We start from the raw sequence: 19,243 nt of genomic DNA, 5'->3' as shown, positions 1-19,243 counted from the left end.
TTCAGGCATCCCTACATTTCTCAAGTTCTGCCACCGGGGGCCTCTGCTCCACTCGATCGATTCCCGACTTCAACAGATCTACAGCCTTGGCGAGGTCCTTATGGGCCTCTCCCCTCTGCTGGCTGAACTTCTCATTTAAGAAGTCCACCAGTTGGCCATTGACCATTGGGTATGCAGCACGGGCCCTGCACCCTCTGCCATTTAAGCTGAGGCACACAAAGATTCTCCTGCTCCCTTCCTTCTCCTTGACCCACTTATGGTCCATGGATCTATCCATCAGTCCCACCAGTGGAGTCAGACTTCCCTCTGGCAAACCGGACACCTTTTTCAGCCACACATGCACCCGTGGAACGGGGAAAAGGTCTGAAAAAAACAGCCTGAAGTGGGAGCTGCCAAATGTGCAACCGCTCACACCATGGCCACCACCGAAAGTCCCAGTGAATGCATCTTCAAATTACATTTCCTACCTTGTTGCTCCACAGCTTCCCACGCTGTTCAATGTATCACACTCTCATCACTTAGGTCATCAGCAGCCCCTGGCAACCAGGCCTCACCACTTACAAACTAGATATCACACCACCCATATATATCTTCCAACACTTCTAGTTGTGCGTCAAATAAATTAAAGCATAATCAAAAGGCCAGAATTTGACAAATGTAAATTCTCGGAAGGCTTGTAACAGATTACAGAGAATAAAGGGGAAAGGCCTTGGAAGGGTTTGAACACAAGGATGAGAATTTTAAATTGAGGCGTTGTTGGGCAGCAAACCAATTTAAGTCAGCGAGCACAGAGTTGATGGGGAATGGTTTGAGTAGGGATGTGAGCAGCAGAATTTTAGATGACCTGGAATATTTGGAGGATGGGAAATGGTAGGGCTATCTAGGAGATCATTGGAATGTTGTCCAGACTGAACTATTCTAAATGTTTTCCTGACTGGCCTGCTATCCTACATAAACTTCAGCTTATTTAAAACTGTACCCTCAAGGTAAAATCCTCATCTTCATATTTAATTTGCTGCATGGTCTCATTGCCTTGCTCCCATCTCCAGTATCCTCCAGCCCTACTACCTCATTTCCTGCAACTCTGACTAACCTTCTGTGCATCTTTTCCATCCCATTATTGCTGATCGTACTTCAGCATAAGTACTATGCTCTGGAAACCCCTCCCTAAAGCTCTTGAGCTCCCTCTAGTTCATTATGGCCTTCTGTAAAATCCACATCGTAAGTTAAGCTTTTGGCCATATCTCAGTCTTTTTTTTTCATTATTCATTTGTGTCCTATTACCAAGTGCCTTGGGACATTTTGTGTTTAGACTAGAGAAGATATATAAAATACATGTTGCTGTCATATCATAGAATCCTAACAGTACAGGATGCCATTCGGCCCATCGACTCTGCATCGATTCTCCGAATCAGCACCCTATCTAGGCCCTTGCCGCACCCCATCCGCTGAACCCAGTAACCCCACCTAATCTTTTGGATACGAAGGGATAATTTAGCATGGCCAACCCACCTAATCTGTACATCTTTAGACTGTGGGAGGAAACCGGAGCACCCAGAGGAAACCCACGCAGACACGGGAAGAACCTCCAAACTCCACACAGTCACCCAAGGCTGGAATTGGACCCGATGCTAATCACCGTGCCACCATGCTGCCCATAGTTTAGCAGACAATCCTTTTATGTTTCGGTATAAACATACATACTCATAGGCTACACTAAGTAGCAGTATTTTACCAAACCTTTGTTTGAGCTCTCTTAAAAACAAAACATTTGGAATTGGAAGTGACAGTTTAATGATGGTAATCCACAATGACTTCAAACAAATGTTAATGGAAAAAAGATGTACCTGTGCTTGGCCTCTGGAACAGAGAGTCATAACAAAGTAATGCAATAGCAAGAGATATTGTACTTCACTTATCTGTCGCACCTAAGAGCAAGAAACATAGAAACATAGAATGAAATCTATTGGGTTGTTTATCTCCAAATTTCTGCAAGAAAATAGTTAATTCATATTGCACATTACATAACTTCAGGACACCCAATGCAGCCAATAAAGTACTTTTCAAGTATTTACATTTGTAATTTGCCAATTTGTACACAGTACGTTCCTCCAAGCAATAATAGAGTAAAGACCTGCTTTACTGATAAATATTGGTCCCAAAACATGGCAAAGCACCTCTGATCTTATTTAATCTTATTTGAATCATCAGACCTTTGTGATCCCCATGAGTCTCAGTTCATCCAAGTCAGCCTCTCTGACGGTGTAATACTTCCTCGGTACACTGCTAAAGTGTCAGGCTACCTGCTGACGTTACCAGGTTGGTATATTCACCCACAATCTTCTGAATATGATGCAGTGTATCACTGAGCCACAGATATAAGAACTAGGAGCAGGAGTAGGCCATCTGGCCCCTCGAGCCTGCTCCGCCATTCAATTAGATCATGGCTGATCTTTTGTGGACTCAGCTCCACTTTCCGGCCCGAACACCATAACCCTTAATGCCTTTATTCTTCAAAAAACTATCTATCTTTACCTTAAAAACATGTAATGAAGGAGCCTCAACTGCTTCACTGGGCAAGGAATTCCATAGATTCACAACCCTTTGGGTGAAGAAGTTCCTCCTAAACTCAGTCCTAAATCTACTTCCCCTTATTTTGAGGCTATGTCCCCTAGTTCTGCTGTCACCCGCCAGTGGAAACAACCTGCCCGCATCTATCCTATCTATTCCCTTCATAATTTTAAATGTTTCTACAAGATCCCCCCTCATCCTTCTAAATTCCAACGAGTACAGTCCCAGTCTACTCAACCTCGCCTCATAATCCAACCCCTTCAGCTCTGGGATTAACCTAGTGAATCTCCTCTGCACACCCTCCAGCGCCAGTACGTCCTTTCTCAAGTAAGGAGACCAAAACTGAACACAATACTCCAGGTGTGGCCGCACTAACACCTTATACAATTGCAACATAACCTCCCTAGTCTTAAACTCCATCCCTCTAGCAATGAAGGACAACATTCCATTTGCCTTCTTAATCACCTGTTGCACTTGTAAACCAACCTTCTGTGACTCATGCACTAGCACACCCAAGTCTCTCTGAACAGCGGCATGCTTTAATATTTTATCGTTTAAATAATAATCCCGTTTGCTGTTATTCCTACCAAAATGGATAACCTCACATTTGTCAACATTGTATTCCATCTGCCAGACCCTAGCCCATTCACTTAACCTATCCAAATCCCTCTGCAGACTTCCAGTATCCTCTGCACTTTTTGCTTTACCACTCATCTTTGTGTCATCTGCAAACTTGGACACATTGCCCTTGGTCCCCAACTCCAAATCATCTATGTAAATTGTGAACAATTGTGGGCCCAACACGGATCCCTGAGGGACACCACTAGCTACTGATTGCCAACCAGAAGCACCCATTTATCCCAACTCTTTGCTTTCTATTAATTAACCAATCCTCTATCCATGCTACTACTTTACCCTTAATGCCATGCATCTTTATCTTATGCAGCAACCTTTTGTGTGGCACCTTGTCAAAGGCTTTCTGGAAATCCAGATATACCACATCCATCGGCTCCCCGTTATCTACTGCACTGGTAATATCCTCAAAAAATTCCACTAAATTAGTTAGGCATGACCTGCCCTTTACGAACCCATGCTGCGTCTTCCCAATGGGACAATTTCTATCCAGATGCCTCGCAATTTCTTCCTTGATGATAGATTCCAGCATCTTCCCTACTACCGAAGTTAAGCTCACTGGCCTATAATTTCCTGCTTTCTGCCTACCTCCTTTTTTAAACAGTGGCGTCACGTTTGCTAATTTCTAATCCACCGGGACCACCCCAGAGTCTAGTGAATTTCAGTAAATTATCACTAGTGCATCTGCAATTTCCCTAGCCATCTCTTTTAGCACTCTGGGATGCATTCCATCAGGGCCAGGAGACTTGTCTACCTTTAGCCCCATTAGCTTGCCCATCACTCCCTCCTTAGTGATAACAATCCTCTCAAGGTCCTCACCTGTCATCGCCTCATTTCTATCAGTCGCTGGCATGTTATTTGTGTCTTCCACTGTGAAGACCGACCCAAAAAACCTGTTCAGTTCCTCAGCCATTTCCTCATTTCCCATTATTAAAACTCCCTTCTCATCCTCTAAAGGACCAATATTTACCTTAGCCACTCTTTTTTGTCTTATATTTGTAAAAACTTTTACTGTCTGTTTTTATATTGAGCAAGTTTACTCTCATACTCTATCTTACTCTTCTTTATAGCTTTTTTAGCAGCTTTCTGTTGCCCCCTAAAGATTTCCCAGTCCTCTAATCTCCCAATCTTTGCCACTTTATATGCTTTTTCCTTCAATTTGATACTCTCCCTTATTTCCTTAGATATCCACGGTCGATTTTCCCTCTTTCTTCCGTCCTTCCTTTTTGTTGGTATAAACCTTTGCTGAGCACTGTGAAAAATCGCTTGGAAGGTTCTCCACTGTTCCACCATAAAGTCTTAGCTCCCAGTCTACCTTAGTTAGTTCTTCTCTCATCCCCTTGTAATCTCCTTTGTTTAAACACAAAACACTAGTATTTGTTTTGACTTTCTCACCCTCCATCTGTATTTTAAATTCCACCATATTGTGATCGCTCCTTCCGAGAGGATCCCTAACTATGAGATCATGAATCAGTCCTGAGAGATATCATCTCTCTCTGATGCTTATGGTTTAACAGAAAAGGCAACACTTTTAAAGAAAACCTTTAATATTCTCTTGGCCTTGGCATCCTTGTGGTAACAGTTGCACCACTCAACTTGATCTCCTTTGCCTTGCCCAAGCAGAAAATCTTTAAGCAGGTGGTATGTCATTTATGATGAAGGTATTACTCTCCCTTCACCCAATGGCTACATATATCTGCTTCCAGCAAAAGTCTCTGGATAATGATCAGGACAGAGAATCCCAACTATTTTTGTTTTTTTACTACCTTAGATTAAGCTGTACAATCCTCAATTGAAGTCCCCCCTACCTACTGAGTACTAACTAAGGATGAAACCAAGCTTATTCATGGTATGTATGATTTAGCTCCCCAAACAGTGCATTCACTTACCAATTTAGTTAATCAGGGAATATGGGGGGGGGGGGGGGGGGGGGGGGGGCATGTGAAGAAGTGAGGGGAGAGCAGAGAAAGGGGTAAGAGTTGGCCTCCGAATCAATGTACAAGTGCAGGGCTGCTGTTGGCATTTATTATTCTTGTTGGCAAAAATGATTCGACAAAAAAAGGGAACCTGAGCTCCAGCATAAAATCATAGAATCCCTATAGTGCAGAAGGTGGCCAGCCGGCCCATCACGTCTGCACTAACCCTCCGAAAGAGCATGCTATCTACGCCCACACCCCTGCCCTATTCCCGCAATCCTATCTAACATGCACATTTTTGGAAACTAAAAGACAATTTAACATGGCCAATCCACTTAACCTGCACACTTTGGACTGTGGGAGGAAAGCAGAACCAGATCACCCGGAGGAAACCCACGCAGACACAGGGAGAACATGCAAACTCCACACAGACAGTCAGCAAAGGCTGGAATCAAACCGGATCCCTGGAGTTGTGAGATAGCAGTGCTAACCACTGTGCCAGCATATCACCCATCCTTATCTATACAAAATTACAGAAATAGAAACACATTGCTTCAGCACTAAAATCATTTGTAGAATGAATAATTACTGACATCACTCTCCCAACTGATTCAGCCAATGTCTTCCCTGCTATTTTTTAAACCTTTCATGGAATGTGGATATCATTGGCTAGGCCAATTCTAATCGCCCTTGAGAAGGTAGTGATGGTGAGCTTTTGAACCACTGCAGTCTATGTAGTGTAGGTACATCCACAGTTCTGTTAAGAAGAGAGTTCCAGGATTTTGATATAGTGCCAATGAGGCAATGGTGATATAGATCAAGACAGGATAGTATGTGGCTTGGAGGCGAACTTACAGGTGGTGGCGTTCCCTGTTGTTTTTGTCCTTCCAGGTGGTTGAGATCACAGGTTTGGAAGATGCTACAAAGAAGCTTTTGTGATTTGCTTCAGTCCACCTTATATATAGCACACACTCTCCCCGCTGTCTGTCAGTTGTGGAGAGAGTGAATGTATAGGATGGTGCATCAGGAGCTTTGTCCTGGATGGTGTCGAGCTTTAAATGCAGTTGGAGCCATGCTCATCCAGGCAAGTGACTGTGAGTTCTGTTCACTAAGTGGATAATGGGCAAGTGAGTGAGGGTGATGAGAGGATGGTTTAAAGCCATGAAATGGTTCAATTGTACATTAGGTGAGCCAGCACCGTGCATAGACTATTTTGAGAATAGAGGCAGGCCTTTAGACCTGCGCTGGACTTGGCCCACCTCTGTTTCCACCTCGTGCTTGAACCTCAGCCGCAGTTGCTGGGGATCTTGGGTTAGCCCCGATTCCCACCTCCAGTATGAAAATCTGGTCCCAAATTTCTAACACTTTTGTTTTGTCCCAATTGTACATTTAATATGAACAGAATGAGACTGGGGTGAATGACACATAGATAAGTTATCAGTTCCTTTTGTAAATGCTTGGCATTTATTTTCATAGACCTTTCTTTATGACAGATTTCAAGGAGCATTACGACGATAAAGCAGTATACTTTGTGTTACCAAGAACCACAACTCTGTCAGTTTAATTTCATTACGATGACCTTTCCTCTCTGTACTCTGGGCAGTGTTGTGCACAGTAAAATAACTGAATATGATATTTTTTTGTTTCACATTAATACTCACCAAATCATTTATCAGTACAGTTGTGAGAAAGGTTTGGAATTGCTTTATCTTTTCATCAGTACTCATTGAAGGGAATAAACCAAGCTTCTGGTTTATGTCTAATAAACTGTTTCTGGACAGTCCTTCAACATGACCACTCTCCACCTTAGAAAATACATCATAATCAATGAATATAACTGCCCTCACGTTATTTTAAGAATAGTACTTTCAATACAAAAATACATCTGTCAATTCTATACCTATCTTACGAATTGAGTAATAAAACAACCTAGGAACTACAAAGCAATGGGATCTATGCAACAGCAACTTGGAATTAAATTGCACCTTTAACAGAGAAAAATATCCCAAGGCACTTCATAAAAACATAATCAGAAAAAAATGATGCTGAACAAGAGGAGGAGATAATAAAAGAGAGGAACTAAAAGCTTGGTTGAAGCAACGGATATTTAGAAAGGACTTGGAAGGAGAGAAAGAGAGAGCTCAGCAGAGAAATTGAGAGAAAAAATTGCAAATTGTAAGGTTGGATTGTTGAAAGCACATGCTTGTTCCAGAATTTGACGAGTCTGAAGTTTATGGCGGATGAAAGACTGTCCACTAGAGTTCTGGTTTATTCAAGTCTGGACATGATAAAAGCCGAGTTGAGATTTTGCTAGCAGATAGGCTGAGGCAGGGTCAGAGGCAGGTGATGTTACAGAAGTGGAAAAATAAACAGTTTTTGTGGTGAAGAGGCTAAGTATTCAGCAACTCAGAAATTCCATCAGGACTTCTGGAAAATTAAAAAACATTTGAAATATCAGCCTGCTATTGCTATCTAAAGATGTCAACTAACCTGGGGCATATTTTTATCATTTTATTTCACCTTTGAAGGATAAATTGCTGAAAATGAAAAATGGAAATCCAACCTACCTCTAAACAAGTTAGTTTGACTTCAGCCTCAGGACCCATCTTGGAAGAGTGTTCGTCTTGACCAGTTGTGGCATCAACTTTTGCAAACTCTGTGCAATCAGAAAATCAGAAAAACAGCTCAGTCAAAACCTACTTCAGTTCTACTGCTTCAGTGATTATAGACTTTCGGAGCATGGGGAAATTCCAGAGTAGAACATAATTTCCCCAAAGTTTCTGTTGTATTTTATATTTTCCCCGCGTCTTGACTGTGATAGAGAAATTCAAACAGCATTCATTAGGTAAGCAAAACTGAATTTTATTTCCGAATTTAGAACTGACTGCTAGCAGTATATGGCTGATACTTGGAGTCGGAAAGCAGTCAATTACAAACTGCTGAGTCCGTCCCAAGTCTGCGATATTACAGGAAAAGAAGGCGATTCTTATACATTATAGGATCAAGATAACATGAATACAACTCGGTTAGGAATTTGATCAAAAGTAAAACATAAGTAATAATCGTTACAATGGCGTCACCTTGCTGACCTCCAGGGGACTTGAGTTTCATATCATTATCTTGTCTTTGTTTTAAGAAAGGGAAGAAGTTGTTTAGGAACAGGAAGAAATAGTTGTTCAGCTTGTTATGTATTAAGATTACTTCTAGGTTCAAGCCTTATCTAGACTCTCAGGACATGCTGTCTATGTGTATTCTGAATCTGTGTCTTAGGTTAAATTCAATTGTACCAAGAAGACTTGACTAGTTTTCCCATCATGCCATTATTTGCTTCACACAATACCGCATTTTCCCCTGAAAGGTCAGTTGGCTGGGAGGCGATGGCAAAAGGTCTGCACTTTCAACTTTCCAAGATGTTGATGTCCAAATGGGACTAAACTTTACCTCTAGCATAACTATCCTGTCATCGGGACGAATTGAAAATCAGGAACAGGGACAACAGAGCAATCTTCCTGGAGGCAACCAACCAATAAACCACCTTCAAGAGTCCCTTCCAATTAGGGACAGCATCAGGGTTTCAGTTTCTGGAGGTCCAATCAGCATGGTCCAACATGGATAGGGCTGTCATCAGCCTTGGCAATGTGGACAATGCCTGGCCATGAGCAGGATTAGCATTGGTGTAAAACAGGAAGCCATTTTTATAGGTTTCCCAGCCCCTCCTCGATTCCAAACACATCTCCATTGTGTCATCAATATTCAAAGCAAAAGGTTTCATTCTTTAAGAAAAGAAAACTCCCCACTGCTTTTTTCAATTTTATACACCACCTAAAACTTTGCTTTGGCACATGTCCTGTCAAGTTCTTTTTAAATTACAGTCAATATTTGGAGGATTTTTATAATTCAAATTTACACACTGATTAATTATTAATTTGTTATGTCAGGTATTCTGTAGCTAATGTCCGTAACTTTCAAGCTGTGGGCCATTGTAGCTGAGGAACGCACCTGGAAAGTCCTCACATCCTCTCAGCCAAACTCCCAATCATAACCACTTGACCCACAATCCACAATCACCCAACTCCCTGATTGGCCACACAATCCTCCCCCCAATCCTGCCATTGACCAACCGACCCACTGATCCAATAGCACCTGACCGATCATCCCCACTCCCCCACTGGCCACCTGACCCTCCCCACTGACCAACCTCAACCTCTCCACTCCTAGATTCTACACACTTATCTTACAAACCAATCTTTCCCATGGCTTCTGAAAATGGCTCAACCTTTAATGTACCTGCTTAAAGGCAGCAGCGCCATTAAAAGAAACAGGCGGTGTAGCTTCCCTCTCTCCACCCTACAGCCTTTGACCGAAGGCCTCAAGAGTGCGCTGCCGAACACAGTTCCCACCTGGCCTGAGTTGGAAAGGATCGGCTTGACTTTGAGGTAGATTCTGATTGCCACTCCGCAGAATTTCAGGCCTATTTTACTGAAGAAAGGACTTGGTTCCTTCAGTATCATCAACCCTCTCATAGCTCAGTCAATTAGCTATTCCTCATGTGTGAGTCGTGATCATGTGCTGGCATACCGTGTGGGTTACAGTTCAGGTTCAATTTTAAATCCAACACTGTGTCCACATAAACATCAGATGTGGTTGCCTTCACTTTGGCTAAGAGCAGATAAGAACAGTATGGAAAATAAATGAGTCGAGGAATCTTGCCCCATGCCGCAGAGCAAGTACCTCATGGGGGCCTAATCTCAGTTGATTCCATTTAGCACAATCACTTCACAGCTCCAGGGTCCCAGGTTCGATTCCCGGCTTGGGTCACTGTCTGTGTGGAATCTGCACATCCTCCCCGTGTGTGCATCGGGTTCCTCCGGGTGCTCCGGTTTCCTCCCACAGTTCAAAGATGTGCAGGTTAGGTGGATTGGCCATGATAAATTGCCCTTAGTGTCCAAAATTGCCCTTAGTGTCCAAAATTGCCCTTAGTGTTGGGTGGGGTTACTGGGTTATGGGGATAGGGTGGAGGTGTTAACCTTGGGTAGGGTGCTCTTTCCCGGAGCCGGTGCAGACTCGATGGGCCGAATGGCCTCCTTCTGCACTGTAAATTCTATGAAATGACTTAGTAACAGGTTTATAATCCAAATCTAAATTTTAGAAAATGAAATCCTATTAACTCCATGGAATCAGAGGAAATCTACTTGTGTTAAAATAGAAATCAAAAGTTACTGTCATGTAATCTGAAGATCAGGATGGATGGGATTTCTGGGGAAAAACAAGCTAACCGGTGCCAGTTAAATTCATCATCAGTGCTCATGTTGTCCACATAACCCAAGATTCACATGACACTGATAGGCAGCAATCATGCAAATTGAAAATCATGCAAATCGAAAATCTCAAAAAATATCAGTTTAAAATTCTAGACACAGAAACTAATCCCCCCCCCCCCCCCCAACCAAAAATCAAATGTCATAATCCTAATGGTCTTCCCCCAACAGCGTCAGTTATTGTCACACACACCCTTCTTACTGCTCACAGGAATTTATTGAATGAGGGAGCCCCTAATGGCCATTGATAAACCAGAATTTCCTTGGTAGCTTTCTGGAGGTGTAGAAGTGGATTTCATTTGGAACTTCGCTGATAGGGTTAATATAACAGTTCTGAAAAGCTCTGTGAAAGAGATGTCAACAGGTCAAGGGATGAAATAAAGGGAGTGTGTCTGACCGGCATCTGTAAAAGCAAAGATGTCAGAAGGTTATGGGATGGAATATAGGGAGTGTGACTTTGGTACTAATTAATGTTCTGACCCGTATCTGTAAAAGCAGAGAGGTCAAAAGGCAAAGAATGGAATGAATGGGAACCGTTACTTTATTGCAGAGATAACATAATTAAGCTCGTTTGACCAGTTGGAACAAATAAACATTGAAATGTAAGAGGGACTGTCTTTGGAGTGAGTTGAGCCATATGGCCATGGGATACAAAAACCTTTGTATTAATATTGATAGTGACTTGTGCTAATGATTATGTCAAAAATAACCTCCCGACCTCGAAGAATAATTCCATATATGTACATGTTCTGGATCCTTGCCAAATCATTGGTGTATCTAGGAATTTAAGGGGACCACCTCTAAGCTGTGATTGTATAAAGAGACAGTCCATATTTTGGACTTTGGCACTTCTCGAAGGTGGTTACCCGACTGCTTAGAGATTTGTCCCGGCCGTAAATAAACGAATATTCGTTACTGACGTGTTCGAGTGTTTTACTTCTGGACTGACGATCAGATACGTGAAAGCGCAATTCACAGAGGCACTGGAGATCCATGAGATATAATCCTTCAGCCACCATTAAATCCCACTGGGCTCAGGATAATTGGTTTTACGTGGCTCATTAACAAGCCTAATTGCATCGCTGCTGCGACCAGCACCTTCCTGCTACTCACTAAATGCAGGACTGTTTTCCCATTGCTGGGAGTCAGGCGCAAAGTCTCCTACTCAATTCTCTAGGTCCATACACAATCTTGCCCATTCTAGCAGGCTCCACTAAATTCCACTCATGTCTCTTCAACCAAACAGACTTAAGAATTCTCATTAAAACATGCAAGAATTTAAACCATGAATAGTCAATTAGAGTACTTCATTCAATGCAAAATCATGTACAGAAAGCAAAGTGAAAGAGAATGAAGATGTAGTTGAGAGAGAAATGAGGGGGATATAAAGTTAAAGAAAAAATTACAAAATCTCTAAAAATAATTAAAATCTGTAGGAATGAGACATCACACATATAAAAGTGAATTTTCAATGCCAAAAGTGTTTGGCAGCAATTAAGATTTATCTATTATGTTGTTGAAAATTCACTTCAATGGATAAGCCCTAGTCTTTTCTGGTGTGTTTAGTGTATAAGTACCGCAACTTTTGTTGCACAGTGGGTAGCCTCTAAGCCAGAAGCTCCAGGTATGCTCCCATCCCATGATATGATGACCAAGGAAGGTGCATTCATGACTTGGTCAAATGCGCCGAGTATCAATCTACAAATCCTTACAAAGCTTGTCAATGGTAAGAGCAGGAGAGATTCCTGAACAGTCATGTGATGAAAAGAACATTAGAGCCGCCACCATCACTTCACATATCTCCAGACTACAATATGCATGTACAAGTGCATGTTGCCATAGAAACTTGACTCCCTGTGAACTGTAGCACACCACCACCTCCTGTAAATGAATATTTTAGAACAGTACAGCACAGAACAGGCCCTTCGGCCCTCGATGTTGTGCCGAGCAATGATCACCCTACTCAAACCCACGTATCCACCCTATACCCGTAACCCAACAACCCCCCCTTAACCTTACTTTTAAGGACACGACAGGCAATTTAGCATGGCCAATCCACCTAACCCGCACATCTTTGGACTGTGGGAGGAAACCGGAGCACCCGGAGGAAACCCACGCACACACGGGGAGGACGTGCAGACTCCGCACAGACAGTGACCCAGCCGGGAATCGAACCTGGGACCCTGGAGCTGTGAAGCATTTATGCTAACCACCATGCTACCGTGCTGCCAGTACCGTACTGAGTCTATCAGCAAGGTACTGGTGTATCAAAGCTTGCAGAAGAACAGTTCATCTAAAGACAGCAACTCTTTATTTCCATACTTTACTGTGCAAGTTTGGATGCTGGAGATTGCTGCCCAATTTACTCTGTAATAAGTGAGCACCAATATCCTCACCATTATTCTTACTGCTAAATCGGTGGCACAGTGGTTAGCACTGCTGCCTCACAGCTCCAGGGTCCTGGGTTAAATTCCGGCCTCGGTGACAGCCTGTCTGGAGTTTGCACTTTCTCTGTGTTTGCGTGGGTTTCCTCTGGGTGCTCCGGTTTGCTCCCACAGTCCGAAGATGCGCAGGTTGGGGGGATTGGCCACGCTAAATTTCCCGTTACTGTCCAAAAGATGAGTAGGGATTATGGGGATAGGGTGGATATGTGGCCTTAAGTAGAGTGCTCTTTCCAAGGGCCGGTGCAGACCTGATGGGCCGAATGGCCTCCTTCTGCACTGTAAATTCTATGATCTATATCTAGGCCAACACATTTTAGAGAAATTCATTGAGGGATAAATGCTGGCAGAGACCCAGGGTAAACTCCATTGTCCTTCGTTGAAATTTCCTTTTATATCCGGTTATGGGGAAGGACAGAGCCTTGGTTTAACATCTCATCTGCAAGTTAGCACCTGATACTGTAGAATTCTGATTGTATGGTACTGAAGGGTCAGCCTAGGTGCTGCGCTCAATCCCTGGTGTGGAACTTGGAACCTTACAGTGCACAGGCAATAGTGCTACCACTGAGTCATGTCTGGTTCCTAGCACCTTACACATAGGGTGCGATCAACCAGTCGCATCCCACCGGAATCAGGACACAACGCAGCTGGTAGATTCCGGGAGAGGCCTTTTTCAGGATTTACCAGGCTAGCCACGCCTCGAGAGATCTAATGGGTTCTTGCGACACGTCTGCTCTGGATCTTGCCCACAATGGGCGAGATCCATATTTGGCAAATTTGGATATTAAAGTGAGCAGCTAGTCTCCCAGGTGATTGGTTGCCCCTGGGTGGTACCCAGGCACCCCTGATGGCACCTGGAAATGACAGCTGAGAACTGCAAAGGTGCCCAGATGGCACGGCCAGGCTAGATGTACGACCAGGGTGCCAGGCTGACAATGCCAAGGTGCCCAGGTGGCATTTTGCCTGCGCCGCAGATGGGGCCAGGGGTTGCCATGCCCTTATTAGTTGAGGTATGGGGGTTCGATGACCCCTTTATTAGGTATGTTTCGGGGGGGGGGGGGGGGGGGGGGGGGGTGTCCCCAGTAGGTCATGATGAGAGGTCTCGATAGGAATGGAGCTCCTCAGTGCAGCAAATGAGACTTAAATGCAGCCTCGGCCGGAGTTCCCCGCTGAGGTCGCGAAATGAAAGAGAATCCCATTAGATAGTGGGGTCTTTCTCAGCACTGCCAGGGCCAGGAGACAACCGGCTAAATGCACTCATAAAATAATACAGTGCCGAAGAGGCACTTCGGCCCATCAAACCTGCACCGTGCATGAAAGACACCTGACCTGCCTACCTAACCCCATTTCCCAGCACTTAGCCCACAGCCTTGAATATTATGACGTGCCATGTCCTCATCCAGGTACCTTTTAAAGGATGTGAGGCAGCCCGCATCCACCACCCTCCCAGGCAGTGCATTCCACACCATCAACACCCTTTGGGTAAAAACATTTTTCCTTAAATTCCACTCCTCCCCAAAAAACCTCCTGCCCTAACCTTGAATTTGTGTCCCTAACTGACCCTTCACCTAAGAGGAACTGCTGCTCCCTATCCACCCTGTCCGTGCCCTCATAATCTTGTACACCCCAATCATATCGCACCTCAGTCTTCTCTGCTCCAGCGAAAACAACCCAAGCCTTTCCAACCTCCCTTCATAACTTAAATGTTCCATCCCAGGCAACATCCTGGTGAATTGCCTCGGCACTCCCTCCAGTGCAAACACATCCTGCCTATAATGTGGCGACCAGAATTGCACAGTACTCAAGCTGTGCCCTCATCAAAATTCTATAAAAGTCCAACACAACCTCCCTGCTTTTGTAATCTATGCCTCGATTAATAAAGGCATGTGTCCGATATGCCTTTTTCACCATCCCATTAACGTGCCCTTCTGCCTTCACAGATCTATGAACAAACACATCAACGTCCCTTTGTTCCTCGGAACTTCCCAGTGTCATGCCATTAATTGAACACTTGCTTGTCAAATTATTCCTTCCAAAGTGCATCATTTCACACTTTTCAGGGTTAAATTCATCTGCCACTTTTCTGCCCATTTGAATATCCCGTCAAAATCCTCCTGTAACCCAAGACACTGAACTTCACTGTTAACCACCCGGTCAATCTTTGTGTCAACCGCAAACTTACTGATCCCACTTCTCACGTAGTCATCCATGTCTTTTATATCAGTGAGAAACAATAAGGGCCCAGCACAGATCTCTGTAGTTCACCACTGAAAGCTGGCTTCCAGTCACTAAAGCAGCCGTCCAGCATCCTCCGTCTCCCACCGCTGAGTCAATTATCAACAGCTTTAGCAAATCACGCTGTATCCCATGTGCATTTGCCTTCTTAATAAGTCTCCCATGTGGGACCTTGTCAAAGACTTTGCTGAAATCCATGTAAACTACAGGGGCGATTCTCCCAGTCCCGTGCCAGGACAGAGAATCGCCGCAACCGCACCATGACGCCAGCGCGCGATTCTCCGAGGTGCGGAGAATCGGCGGGGCCGCCAAATCTCTGGCCCGGATGGGCCAACGGCCGCGCCTATACGACAGAGTCCCGCCGGCGCCGTTCACCGCTGGTCGCTGCCGGCGGGAACTCTGCGTGAACAGTCGGGGGGCAGCCTGTGGGGGATGGGGGGGGGGGGGGGAAGAGCGAGGCTCATTCACCGGGGGGGGGCTCCGATTGGGTCTGGCCCACAATCGGGGCCCACCGATCGGCAGGCCGGCCTACCCCTCCCGGGCCAATTTTCTGGCGCGGCCAGCCCCTGAACACCGACGCCATGTTGAGTCGGGGCCGGCGCGCTAATGAAGTCCCCCGCGCAAGCACAGGTTGGCGCGGTGCCCATTTGGCGCCGCAAAAGGAGACTGAAGCAGCGTGAACCACTCCAGCGCCGTGCTGGCACCCTGTGGGGGACAGAATTGGTTGTACCCGGTTCCGGTTCGCGCCGTCATGAAATGCGGCGGCGTTCACGACGCCGCGAACCCTTGGGCTCCATATTGAAGAATCACCCCCTACATCAACTGCACTATCGTCATCTACACACCAGGTCACATGCTCAAAAAAATCAATCAAATTTGTTAGGCATGCTCTCCCTCTGACAAAGTTATGCTGACTATCCCTAAGCAAATCTTGCCTCTCCATGTGGAAGTAGATTCTCTCCTTCATAACTTTCTTCAATAGTTTCCTTACCACTGACGTGAGATTCAGTGGTCTGTAGTTCTCTGGCTTAACTCTACAATCTTTCTTAAATAGTAGGACCACATTAGCTGTTCTTTAGGCCTCTGGCACCTCCCCCTTCGCCAGAGTGGAATTAAAAATTTGGGTCGGAGCCCCTCCAATGTCCTCCCTCGCCTCCCACAGCATCCTGGGACACAATTCATCCAAACCTGGAGATTTGTCCACTTCTAAGCCTGCCAAAACCCTATAACAATTTGCTTAAGAACCTCAGTCTCTCTCCCAGAGTTCCATATCTACCTCCTCATTGTCTTAGGTGAAGAAAAAGATGTGAAGTATTCGTTGAATCCTACCAATGTCCTCTGGCTCCATCCACAGGTTTTGCCCTTGGTCCCTAATGGGCCGTACTCTTTCCCTGGTTATCCACTTCCCATTGATATATTTAGAACATACAGTGCAGAAGGAGGCCATTCGGCCCATCGAGTCTGCACCAACCACTTAAGCCCTCACTTTCACCCTATCCTCGTAACCCAATAACCCCATCTAACTTTTTTGGACACCAAGGACAATTTAGCATGGCCAATCCACCTAACCTGCACGTCTTTGGATTCTGGGAGGAAACCCACGCAGACTCCGCACAGACATTGACCCAGTGGGGAATCAAACCTGGGACACAGGCACTGTGAAGCCATAGTGCTATCCACTTCTGCTACTGTGCTGCCCAAAATTTAGAAGATTTATAGAATACCGTAGGATTTTCCCTACTTTTAGCAGCCAGAGCTTTCTCAAATCCCCCCTTTGTTCTCCTAATTGCTTTCTTAAGCTCCATCCTGCAGTTTCTCTATTCTACTAATGCCTCAATGAGAGTTGTGAAACACTATTCCTTTGTACGTTCTCCCCATGTCTGCGTGGGTTTCCTCCGGGTGCTCTGGTTTCCTCCCACAGTCCAAAGATAAGCAGGTTAAGTGGATTGGCCAGGCAAAATTGCCCCTTAGTGTCCAAAAGGATAGGTAGGGTGACAGGGATAGGGTGGGAGTCTAGGTAGGGTGTTCTCTCAGAGGGTGGGTGCAGATTCTATGGGCCGGTTGGCCTCCTTCTGCACTGTAGGGATTCTATGAAATATGTTTTAATGAATTTGCATATTGTTAAAGGACCTATTTGCCACATGATCCCCCTCAACCTGGCAGTGCGGGACCCCAGGGGACTCCTGAACTACCTGCCTATTTTTCTTGGACTGCCTGGTGGCCACCCAGTCCCTTCCTTCCTCAAGTCCCTTCAGCTGTGGTGTGACCGCCTCTCTAAACATGCTGTCCACGATGTTCTCAACTCGCGGATGTTCCACAGTGGCTCGAGCCGCTGTTCCAGCTCTGAAACCTGAGCTGCAGCTGGACTCGCCCTGCACACCTGCTGGTCCCAGGGACTGGAAATGTTCCCAGATTCCCACATGGAGTAAAACACGGCTTTGAGATCTCCTGCCATGACTAAACCCTTTAAATTTAAATCTTTAGAAGACTATTATATTTTTAAACATAAATCAACTCAGTCCCTACCCTTGATAAAACAATGACTTACAATTCAATCTTGTTTGAAAAATACCCCCCCAGGGCTTACTCACCAGTCAGTTGCACTCTCTGTAAACTCCTAGGACCCCTCACAGTCTTTGAGGACAGGTAGGAAACGAAAGGAGCACCGTGCTCCCTCCTCACCAAACTCCCTTAGTCACAAAACTCCCACTTTAGCATTCTAATGCAGCCTGAAGTCAGCGCACAGATTGCCCATGTTTATACCATCCGACTCCAGCCTCTGAAAACTGGTTTCAGCCAGTTATCTAATGAACAAGTTGCAGCTGCAAGCAGAGCGTGTATGAACCCTGTTTCAAAGCTGGTCTAAAACTCACCTTCTTACACCCCAAAACTGCAACTTTTAAGTTAGTTATCAAATAATTAAGTTTCACATGGGTCTCACGCCCACAGAATATTCAGATGAATCATACAAGATTTTAGGCAACCTATTGAAGAGGAAAACGTATTTGTTTCTAATTTGCATCCTGGTTCTCCCAGTTTCTCCATCGTATCTGAAAAGGCAATGTCACCTTCCACATCAGGATTTCCAATATGCCAGGAACATTTCCAGTGCTCGGGACCAGCATGTGTGCAGGAAGTGTCCCCAGCTGCAGCTCCTGGAAGCCCCGGTTTCGGAGCTGGAGCGGCAGCTGGGGACACTGTGGAGCATCTGTGAAGCTGAGAGTGTCGTGGACAGCATGTACAAAGAGATGTTCACACCGCAGGCTCAGACTTCACAGGCAGGAAGAGAATGGGTAACCACCAGACAGAACAAGTGAGCTAGGGAGGCAGGGCAGGAATCTCCTGTTGCCATTCCCCCCTGCAAAACAGTTATACCGCTTTGGATACTGTTGAGGGGAATGACCCCTCAAGGGAAAGCAGCAGCAGCCAAATTTGTTGCACCACGGTTGGTTCTGCTGCAGGGGCGAGGAATAAAAAGTGTGTAAATGCAATAGCTGCAGGGGATTCAATTGTAAGGGGAATAGATAGGAGTTTCTGCGGCTGCAAACGAGACTCCAGGATGGCATGTTGCCTCCCTAGTGTTACGGTCAAGGATGTCTCAGAGCAGTTACCGGACATTCTGGAGGGGAAGGGTGAATAGCCAGTGCTCATGGTACACATTGGTACCAACAACAGAGGTCCGAAAAGCAGAAATAGGGAGTTAGGAAGAAAGTTGATACGTCGAACCTCAAAAGCAGTGATCTCAGGATTACTACCAGTGCCACGGGCTAGTCAGAGTAGAAATAGCAGGCTATAATCGGATAAACACGTGAATGAAGAGGTGGTATGAGGGGGAGGAATTCAGATTCATGGGGCATTGGGAACTGGTTCTGGGGGAGGTGGGACCAGTACAAACTGGACAGGTTACACCTGGGCAGGACCGGGACTGATGTCCCAGGAGGAGTATTTGCTAGAGCGGTTGGAGAGGGTTCAAACTAAAATGGGAGGGGGATGGGAACCTATGCAAGGAGTCAGAGGTGGAGGAAATAAGGACAAAAACAAAAGACAGAAAGGGGAATTAAAAAAAGTAAGAGGGAGATAAATCACGAGCCAGATTCAAACAGGGCCACAGTGAAAAATATTGGGAGTG

General features: G+C 45.2%; 1 protein-coding gene across 1 annotated transcript in view; it reads right to left on the bottom strand.

The window, feature by feature from the left end:
* LOC119968895 (E3 ubiquitin-protein ligase DZIP3-like) overlaps window positions 1-19,243 on the bottom strand; it is a 137,800-nt gene that overhangs the window by 97,476 nt on the left and 21,081 nt on the right. The window contains 3 exon segments of the mRNA XM_038801860.1: window positions 1,848-1,928; window positions 6,782-6,925; window positions 7,688-7,776. Of these exon segments, the coding sequence (XP_038657788.1) occupies window positions 1,848-1,928; window positions 6,782-6,925; window positions 7,688-7,776 (314 nt within the window).

The sequence above is a fragment of the Scyliorhinus canicula genome, chromosome 7, assembly GCF_902713615.1.
Source record: "Scyliorhinus canicula chromosome 7, sScyCan1.1, whole genome shotgun sequence".
NCBI lineage: Eukaryota > Metazoa > Chordata > Chondrichthyes > Carcharhiniformes > Scyliorhinidae > Scyliorhinus > Scyliorhinus canicula.
This window is presented reverse-complemented; position numbering and strand designations above follow the sequence as displayed.